Below are 11,025 nucleotides of genomic sequence, written 5' to 3' on the forward strand. Positions count from 1 at the left end.
AAGTTGATGCAGACAATGTAGCCGAACTAGGAGAAAAAAATTTTGAAGTTTGAAATTTGGGGTTGAGAGAGTTTAAGAGTGTTTGAGGGTTGAGAGAGTTTGATAATGTTTGAAATAAAGAGAATGAGGGAGGGAAATGTCTGGCGCGAGTTATAACGTCAAACCTTTCTGTAGATGTATCTACGGAAATCTTCCGTAAATGCAGCTACGAAATAAAACAACGTTAAACAAAAAAAATGTTTTCGAAAGTATATCTACGAAAGTACGATAACAGTTTGGTCAATTCGATGGTGCGTAAGAAACACATGGAGTGAGATAAAAATTTGTCATCTTTAATTCCTTAGAAGGGATTCATTTTAAATAAATTTAATCTTGAAACAACTTTTATTGTTGTAGATAGTATAAAATTTTAAAATAAAACTTAAAAGAGTTTAAAGATACTCATTGTATTTGTATATATGTAAAATTATATATATATATATATATATATATATATATATATATATATATATATATATATATATATATATATATATATATATATATATATATATATATATATATATATATAATGAATCAAAACCCTTATATTTATTATTTCATAATAATATTTTAAAAATAAAAACATGCAGGATAAACGTTGTTGTTAAGTATTTATTTTAGTGTTAATTCTTTAGTCTCTAAAAAATAATTGTTTATAAGTAATTTAAATTTAAATTTTTCTAGGATGAGAAACGCATACCATCCGCTGGAAAGATATCACGCAGCCTAAGCATTTGGGGGTTTGGGAATGCACAACCTCAAGGACATGAATGAAGCTTGTCTTGCAAAATTAGTCTTGCAGCTTAAAAGTGGTTGTAAATCCTTATGGTGCAAAGTTATGTATGGAAAGTATGATAGGCGCAACATCACAAAAAATGAGATTCAAGGTCAGGTTTACGACTCGAGCCTTTGGAAACAAATTATGAAACTTTGGCCTATGCTAGATCACATGTCCAAGTGGGAAGTGGAAAATGGCCATGATATTAATGTGTGGAGTGACTGCTGGACCGAACCAGGAATTCGGCTCATTGATCACCTCATTAACCCAGTCGATACTGCCGGGATGACAACAATGGCAAACATTATGACCAACAATGGGGAGTGGAATTGGTCGTTGCAGCAGGAACTCGTATCTCATGAGATGGTTGAAAGAATCAAAGTTATTGTCCCACCTGAGTTAGATGGAAATGTACCTAATATCTATAGCTGGGGAGGAACGACAATTGGAAAGTTTTCTATCTCTAACGTGTATTCTATCTGTGCAGGTATAATGATGAACGAAAACCTCGTGCCGTGGAAAGACATTTGGAGATTAAATGTCCCTGAGAGAATCCGAAGTCTAGTGTGGATGTTGCACCATGATGGTCTCAAAACTAACAAGTATCTCCACCGGCTACAGCTGCGCGATCCCTACTGTGACGATTCTAGTGAGGAGGAAGAGACACTATTACACATTATGAGAGATTGCCCACAAGCGAAGCAAGTGTGGTTACAACTTCTAGCAACTCACAATACGACGACATACTTCGCAGCTGCGTTACCTGACTGGCTTCAACACAATTTGAGGCTGAAGGTTAACGACATTGACGATTGGCAGGCTGTTTGGGCAACCACATGCCACCAACTTTGGCACTGGTGGAGCAAGCGGAGATTCATTTCAGAGTTTGTGGCACCTCCAAATTTGGCTGCAGTGGTTATGGACATGGTGCAATGCTATAAAGCTAGTAGAGTTATGCAGCGGATAGTGGGGATTAGTTGGAATTTTACTGCTAGTGCTCATTGGCAGCGTCCAGAGGGAAACTGGATCAACATCAACACTGATGGCGCAGTGGCTCATAATAACGACGCGGCCTGCGGAGGTGTTCTGACGGCATTTGGTTGTGAGGGTTTTCCAAAAATGTGGGGAAGTGCAGCGTGCTCACTACTGAGTTATGAGGTATCTATGAAGGTTTGAAGCTGGCTCAGGCAAAGGGCTACAACCAGGTTGAGGTCCAAGTGGATAGTCAAGAAGCGGTCAATATCGTAAACGGAACCAAAACAATGTTGCATGACACGAGATTAATTCGTCAGCTCAAAGCCTGGGTGAATTCCTTTACGACAGCCATAGTTCTGAAGATCCACCGAGTGACGAATAAAAGTGCTGATATGTTAGCAAAGTATGGATTGAAACTTCGAGGGGGAGACAAAATTTAATTCACTGAGTGTCCGACATTTCTTCTAAGTGAGATAGATAAAGACGCTAGCAGAATTGGTTAATTAATTAGTTCTTTCTTTTTCTAGTTGGGCAATAGCCTTCCTTCTGTACGAAAAAATTTTAATTTTTTCTTAACGATTTATAAATAAGTAGAATTTATAAGATAAGAGTTAAAAGGTAGTGCACTGACAGTGTAAAATAGTTTTACACTGTCATCCTATAGAGAATCATCAATATGCCATGTCATTAAATTTTTTTTAAATAAAGAATATTTTAATTAGATACATAGTTGTGATTGGTTGACAGTGTAAAAATATTTTACACTGTCAATGCATGACCATTTTCTCATAAGATAAATATAGTAGATTGTTGATACATAAAAGAGTTTAATGGTGATGCACAATTCTGTCATCCAATGAGAATATATTATTTCTCATGTCATCTTAGCAATTTAAAAATAACAGTATGACTTGGTAGGATACAGGATCGTGATTGGTTAACCATAAGATAAAACTTTTGTTACACTGTCAGAGTGCATGACCCCCTTTCTCTAAAAATAGTTGTTAGATAGATTTATTTTAGAAAATAAAAAAAAAATTCCAGATCAATGTTTTTTTTGAAATGTTTATAATCAATGGTTAAAAATATTATTTTTGTTTAGGTGTAATTTATAAAAATATCTAGATCAATAGTAAATTTTAATATATAAAAATATTTAGATCAATAATAATTTTTTTCCGTATACCATTTTTGAAAAAACACTTCGGATTATGTTTTCCTTCTTAGTATATGGCACATTTGTTTCTAAAATATAATAAAAATAAAATAAATAAAAAAAGACAAAATTGTTCAACCAAAAGAATTTGTTATATATATATATATATATATATATATATATATATATATATATATATATATATATTATGTTTTTTCTCTAATACCATTGCATGATTTCTTGTTTGAATTTAATAGGTTGTTTCTCGTGTCAATATTTAATCAAGATACTCTTTTTTTTCTAAATTATAAAAAAAAGGGATTTATTAAGAAAATCAAAATATAGTATTTTGGAGTATATATTTTTGTTTTTTAAAAAATAATATTATGAAAATATGTAACATAATTTTTATTGATTATTGAAAAAAATAGAGAGAAATTAAAATACAATTTATGTTTAATTGTATTTTAAATATAAATAGATAATTAAATTAAATAAAAGTGATTTTTTATGTACCATTTTTGCTTTAAAAAAATACAGCTTATTGTCTAGTACTCCAAAACTGCGGTAAACCAAAACTGCTCATGCATTTGTTTAGTACTAGTACTCATATAAATTGTCAGCATAACGATTGGACAAGGCATAGCAATACCATTGGTATAAGTAAATAGCTCTGCCACTTCTAGTTTTTTGAAAAAGACATGCTACTACTTTAGTACACTGTACACATTACTTCATTATGTCAAAAAATTAGCTACAAGACTTCATTGGTATGAGTAAAATAGCCCTGTACACATTACTGTATTTCATTAAGCCTAAAAATTAGCTCCACGACTTCATCTTCATCTATATTATATTTTTATTACTTCACATCTATTTTTTAGTTTTTTTTCTTCAAATTTTATATGTATAATTTAAAAAATATTCATTTAATTCAAATTTAATAATATTGGTTTTAATTTTTATTTAAATATAAAATATATTCATAAAATATAGTAACTTCTAAGAATAGAGTATAACAAAAAATTTCTATTTCTTTATCAATTTCACTTCTATTTTATATTTTGTATTTTGAACTCCTCTTGTTTCTTCATTGTACCTATTTTGTTTGTTTTTATTTAGATCTGAAGTATTGGACAACTATTTTGTTTTATTTCTTTTAAAAATAAAATAAAAAATCTCTTTTATGAATATACACATAGAATAATAGTTTTAAAACAAACAAAAAATGTGACTGGCATTTTCCAAAATCAAAATTCTTTTTTATGAAGTGGCAAAGTTTTGCATCGTTTCCAGCAAAGCAAAAAGAAAACGAAATATATGGTTTTTGGTAATCAAGTACTTTTGTTCTAAAAAGTGTACTTTCTCAATTACCATTTTGTCCTACTTTGACTATTAAATATTTAAATACAAATACATTTGCAATTTGTAACAATCATAAGTAACTATATATAAGTTATAACCAAAAGTACAAATTGGTTACAAAAAGTAAATTTTGGACACAATTTACCCCTAGATCAATGAGGTGGAGGGTAAAGAAAAAAGGTTAAAATTGTGTTTTCCAGAGCCATTAATTTTCTTATATTATAGATATCTCTCTTCACCATAAAATCTAATCTCAACCCTTGATTCAATCTTACCCTCATAAACCCTAACCCCTTTAGTACCCTCCGCCTTTTTCTCATTCTCTATTTTCCAACCGCCATTTGTATATCCAGCACCGCCTACTCCGGCGACCTAACAAGAACTTTCCGTGCTACTGCACAATCAGCTCTTACTCTGTACACATGGACACTGGTGCAATTGGAAATTCTGCCAACAAACTCAAGGCTGTTAGAATGGAAAATGATGAGTTTGCAGATGAAGATGAAGATTTTGTTGATGATTCTGATGATGAAGAGCTTGAACCTATCACTCTTGGTTTTCTGGAAAAGCCCAAAAACCGTTCTACTCTTTCTCGTCAGTTTTTCCCAAGCAAAGCTGGAGGACTCCCGGTAGTTTACCTTATCAATTAATCTTTTGAACTCTGCTTCTCTATTGTTTTATTCAATGATGAGATTGTTTAAATTAGTAGCTTAATTAAACGCTTATAGTGGAAGTGCTTATTATATAATCGCTTATAATGTAAACTATTTTTATAATAAAAAATAAAGTGAAACTGATTTTATATAAGGTGTAAATACATTCTTTTACTGGTCTGATTCTAAGGATTCCACTGCTATATTTTAATTGATGGACTAGAACTAAGCAAAGCGGAATGAAACATGATGAAATGGAGTGTAGCGGAATGGAACAGAGATAGAAATTTCATTTCATTGTTTGTGTATTTTTTATAATTTGACACAACGGAGCAGAACTAATTAGTTTATTCCATCACATGCACCCAATTTGGGGAATAAAAATTGAAGAGTTGGATTGAATATGATGGAATGGATTCCATCATGTTCCATTCCGCTCAATCCATTATTTGCGAATCCAAAGAATGAAATCTGATTATATAGCAATCCATTCCATCACATTCCACCAATTCAAATATATGGATATAAATTTAGTGTGACTCATTTGCATTTCAACTAATAAGAGAGCCCATGTTGAAGATAATGTGTTGGTAGCATAATTCATCCCAAAGAACTTATATAAATAATCTAAACAATGCTTATAGACATGTTATAAGCTGTTTTGATAAGCTTATATAAGCTCAAATAAGCAAATTCAAGCAAACCTTAACTAGTAAAGACCCTTGCCGGATATCAATAGTTTTTTTAGAATAGGAAAGAATGATGGGAAATTCTAGCTTGTGTTATTTGGAGAAAGACTTTTCCTAGAATAGATAGATAGATAGATGAATTTGATTATTGAAAGAAAGTGAGTTTCTATGTCTAATGGTTATATGATCCGTTGTTTGAAAAATAGGCTTGGCTTGACCCTCTGAATATCCCATCTGGGAAGTCTTCTGTGTGTGACTTTTGTGGAGACCCTTTACATTTTGTGCTTCAGGTATTCAGCTCAAATTATTATTTGCTGTGGTTATTGTTTGTCTCCTATCCTGGATCATCAAAAGTTGTACTAAACCCTTGAACTGCTAGGTTTATGCACCAGTTGTTGAGAAGGATAGTACATTTCACCGGATGCTATTTGTTTTCATGTGTCCTTCCATGACGTGTCTTCTCAGAGATCAGCATGAACAATGGAAACGCAATCCAGAGAAACCATCCAGAAGGTATTTGATCATCCTCTGTGAACCAAGTTTTCCATTCTTTTTAGTTCCTTGGACTGTTGATCTCTGATGAAGTAGTGCTTTGTGGTGAAGTGTGAAGGTTTTCCGTTGCCAGTTACCTCGCATTAATCCTTTTTACTTGAGTGAATGCCCCAAATATGATGGAAACGACAAACCTACTGGCAGTGGAGGTTAGTTTCATCATCATCATCATCATCATCATCATCATCATAATGTACTTGTCTCATTATGCTCAAAATAATCCCATTTTACGTTATTTGTTAGGATCATTTATATAATTTCCCTGTGTCCTACTTTGATGAATGCTTAACTATAAGTAGTTTATGTCTTGAAGAAAATAGCTGTTCATAATTGTTCAGGGGTCCTTCACTTTGATTTGGTTATTTATGATAGGTTGTTGTTTCGGTTCAGGTCTTTACGTCCGGCCTTCTTAGTTGTGTATGAATTTGTAATTGTCTTATTGTGAGCACTAGTATGAGAGTGTTAGAAAAAGTTCAGGAATCAGGATTACTTGTGTATCTATCTTTATGCTACTGCTGAGTCAAAAGAAAAATCCTTATACTAGTGCTACTATACAATAGCACCATGCATTTATTAGGGAAATATTAACATGATGTAATATTTCAATCTTAAGATTAAAAACTTAATTTGATTTCCCCAAACAAGCTGCTCACATTGTATGCTATTGTTGTGGTGCTTAACAAGTTAACATTATATCAACATCTATTTCTGTCTAATGTGTATATCAACAGCTTGCCTTACCATCAATACAAGTTGATTAGCACTTTTGTTGACTTAGGTGTTGGAGAACATGTATGCTCTACTGATAAATGGATTTATTCCAGTATTGTCAAATAACGGCTAAAGCCCCCATAGGAAAATTTGAACAAATATTTATTATTCTGTGATACCCTGTTTAGTACTAATAGCATGTTTGGTATAGCTTTTTCTCACTGCCACTGCATGTTTGGATAGCATTTTACCGTGAAAACCAGAAGCTACAAAGTGTAGCTTCTATGCTACTGTGAGTTTTCGCCGTGCTTTTTCATTTCATGCCACTAAACCAAACATGCACTAAGTATTGTCAAATGGAGGCAATGTAATAATGCGTATTGGAATTTGAACATTCTGTTATTATCCGTTATCCGTGGTTTAACACTTCCAAATCTACTTCTATTCTAATCTGATGGAAGCTTTTCTTTCTTTCAGCTGCTCTATGTGATTGGTGTGGTACCTGGAAAGGAGACAAGCTCTGCAGTAGTTGCAAACAAGTGCGGTATTGCTCTGAGAAACACCAGGTAACCAAATTACTTTTATGTGTCTAATAGTTTTCGCTCCTTAAATTTGATTCCTATAACATTCTTCCTCTTTTATTATACAGTCCATGAGTTGGCGTGCAGAGCATAAAATTGCTTGCCAGCAAATAAAACTTTCTTCACCTGCTCTTGGACCCAATAAAAATGGAACCACCTCGTTGGAGTCTCGGAAAGGCCACAATGGTTTAAAATTTATATGTTTTTGCAGAGATTGTTTGCTTCCTGCTGATAACAAAAAGGCTCTCAAATTTTTAGACAAAATCAATAAACTATAAAACGAAATTTTAATAGTGCTTGTACAAATGATCTAATTCGCAAAGAAAGTGAAAAGTGCATGGACCCCATTTCAAAATAAAATATGACTAATTTATATTAGAGATTACTATATAAATTTTTATGATAATACATACCTACTATTTAGCTTTGTGCTAATTCACATCTTATGGATCATTTTCTCTACAACAGTTGGAAACAAAAACACATGGCCTGAATTTGAGATCATCGAAGATCAAAGTGAATCTATTGTAGATACATCTGAGGATAATCCCTTATCTAATGCCTTGATCTCAAGGAATAGGAGTGATGACACTATGAATTCACTCATGGATAGTTTTCAGGTATTAAGTTGTTTTCATTAAGATTATGTTACTTTTTTGAAGTATATTATTTGCTCACTATATTTGTGTGAATAGGGTGATGATGACAAAAAGAGTTGGGCCCACTTCCAGGAGCGCATTGCCAATGCCCCTGAACAAGTGTTGAGGTAATCAATGTTTAGTATATTTAGAAAGCTTAAACGATTTAAAGTCGGTCTTGTGTGTGACATTATTATCTGAAATGGTTGGTAGAAAATCTAGTCAAAAACGTTTTTCTTGTCTAACAAGATGAAGAAATAAATAAATAGGAAACCAGGAAAACAATTCTTTGCCACTGTCTAACTTATCGTTTGAGGTACACCAACCTTTTTTCAGTATTCTATATTTGCATAATCTGATATTTGATGTAGGGAGTCAACATTTGGAAAATAGATTATAGAATGTGCATTGTTTTGATAACCTGGATGTTGTTATGTGTAGTTATAATATGATATTTGTGGTAAATAACAGGTATTATAGGAATTCTAATGCTAAGCCAATTTGGCCCATTTTAAGTGGCCGACCATCCAAAGATGATATCCCTAAATGCAGCTATTGCAGTGGATCCATGTGTTGTGAATTTCAGGTAGTTATTGTTGTCATTCTGCATGTTTTTCCATTTCTCTTCAGTGAACCAAATATTTTCTGCTTCTTTCTGATAATACGAGTTGTTAATGTTGGTTTTGCCAGATTTTGCCACAACTGTTGTATTACTTTGGGGTGGAGAATGAAACAAACTCTTTGGATTGGGCTTCGATTGTTGTGTATGCATGTGAAGCCTCTTGTGAAGCAAGTTCACCTTACAAGCATGAATTTCCTTGGGTTCAACTTTACTCACCTTCTGCTGCCTAATGTTGAAATTTTTGAGAGTGAAGATGTTTTTTCCAGGGCCTGGGTAGGAAGTATGAGATATGGTTTTCTTCATTTGCTTCAGCCAACAATTTTGGATTATGACAGGGTCTTGTGTAGTTTATATTGCTTGTTTTTGCGTATGTTGGAAGAAATTTTGCCCCTTAACAGATAGAGTATATAGTTTATTTTATTTTACTTTTTCATAGAGAACATATATATCCCATGTAATTCTGCCAAGAGAAGAGAGATTCTTACACCAATTTCACACATTTTCCTTCTCTTTTACTCTATATTATTCATCACTCTCAACTCTTTTAAATCAAAATTTAATTTGCAGCAGATTTTATATACTTACATTCATTTAATGAGACTGTTTGCCACTCTTTAATTTGATATATTAATTTAGTCATATTCAAGCAAAAATAGTGATGTTTAATTGGAGGGCTAAAACTCCTTTTAAAAAATAATTATTGAGGTCCAAGGCTAGAGTCGAGCAACCACAAGCTGAGCTGACGACTCGCATTCACTGCCGCGCTGCTGATCTGAGCCAAGCCGATGACTCACAATCACTACAGTCAACCTCAGTCAACCTCCCTGCTTGACAATACCATGCTGAAAAACAGAAAACCTGCTCTACATATATAACTCAAGCTTAAATTCAATACCATGCCCCACTGAAGAATAGAGGAAGGGGTGGCCACAAGAGATGAAGAGGCCATTATTAAAGGGAGAGGTCATTATGAAGGTAAAGATCAGGAGATAAAAGTAGTTGTTGTTGTGAATTAATGAAGATCATGAGTTATAACATAAGGGAATTAGGAAGGGTGATCAAGAAGAGAGATGTGTCTCAAGTCATTAGGAAGTATAATCCTGAGTTGATAGGTATTCAAGAAATTAAGATGGAGGTCAGACCGGAGACCTATAACCTAGTTTATCTAAGGCCAGATCAAGCTAGGCCTATTTGATAAAAAGTTAGGCTTATACTTTTTAAAAGCTTATTTAATTAAATAAGTCAAACTTAAGCTATTAAAAGGTGTATAAAGTCTTATAGGCCGATCTATATATATATATATATATATATATATATATATATATATATATATATATATATATATATATATATATATATATATATATATATATATATATATATATATATATATATATATATATATAGTCTAAATAAGTTGGCATATATATGCATATATATTAGAAAAAATGCTAAATAGGTTGGTCTATATATGCATATATATTAGAAAAAATATTAAATAGGTTAACATAAATATTCATATATAGGCTCACATATAAGGTTTCTTAAGTAATATGAATTAATTGAAAATCTTAATGAGAAAGTGACTTTTAAATAGGCTTGCAGGTCAGGTCAGGCCTTTAAAAAGGCCAGTCCATGATGAAAAAAAGTGCTTATAATAGGCCATAGGCCAGGCTCAGACCTTGTAATTTTATCATAAGTCAGACTCATGCTTTCTAAAGCCTAATCTAGACTCCCCAATACCCTTCCACCCTAGGTAAAAGGTACAATCTATGAAAACACGTGGGGGTCAAGAGACTGTGATTTTTTATACAAGGCATCAAAAGGAAGATTGGGGGGTTTCTACTGATGTGGAATTCAATTTTTTTTCCAAAGAGTGCAGAACTATGAGGAAATCACTTTATAGGGGTGGAAGGGTATTGGGGAGTCTAGAGTCGGCAAGTGTTTATTTTTCATCGATTTGTAGAACAATTGTGTATTGTTATAATCTTTCTGATATCCGTTTCTATAATATTCGATTTTATTAACGCATTACTCGATTCTACAATATTCGTTTTTATTAATCGTTGAAACAAATAACAGAAATACTACTCAAATTAAAATTAGTTTGGATTGAAAACACCACAAAGTTATTAATTTGGTTCTAGAAAAAGATACAGACAAGAATTCAGAGATGCATATATGAATTTACTAAATAATAGTTCGAATATACATCTCCGAACTTATTTCTTAAGAAATTGGGTGACAGTTTGATTTAGTATGG

General features: G+C 32.5%; 1 protein-coding gene across 1 annotated transcript; it reads left to right on the top strand.

Annotated features, from left to right (window-relative positions):
* The first annotated feature begins 4,539 nt into the window (after positions 1 to 4,539).
* LOC131610934 (uncharacterized) lies at positions 4,540 to 9,261 on the top strand. Its single transcript, XM_058883027.1, has 10 exons — positions 4,540 to 4,945; positions 5,865 to 5,948; positions 6,038 to 6,171; positions 6,262 to 6,359; positions 7,399 to 7,487; positions 7,571 to 7,688; positions 7,971 to 8,122; positions 8,198 to 8,268; positions 8,612 to 8,726; positions 8,831 to 9,261. The coding sequence occupies exons 1-10, from the start codon at positions 4,739 to 4,741 to the stop codon at positions 8,990 to 8,992; spliced, it is 1,230 nt and encodes a 409-aa protein (XP_058739010.1). The 5' UTR covers positions 4,540 to 4,738; the 3' UTR covers positions 8,993 to 9,261.
* The last annotated feature ends 1,764 nt before the right edge of the window (positions 9,262 to 11,025 follow it).

This window comes from Vicia villosa, linkage group LG6 (assembly GCF_029867415.1).
Source record: "Vicia villosa cultivar HV-30 ecotype Madison, WI linkage group LG6, Vvil1.0, whole genome shotgun sequence".
NCBI lineage: Eukaryota > Viridiplantae > Streptophyta > Magnoliopsida > Fabales > Fabaceae > Vicia > Vicia villosa.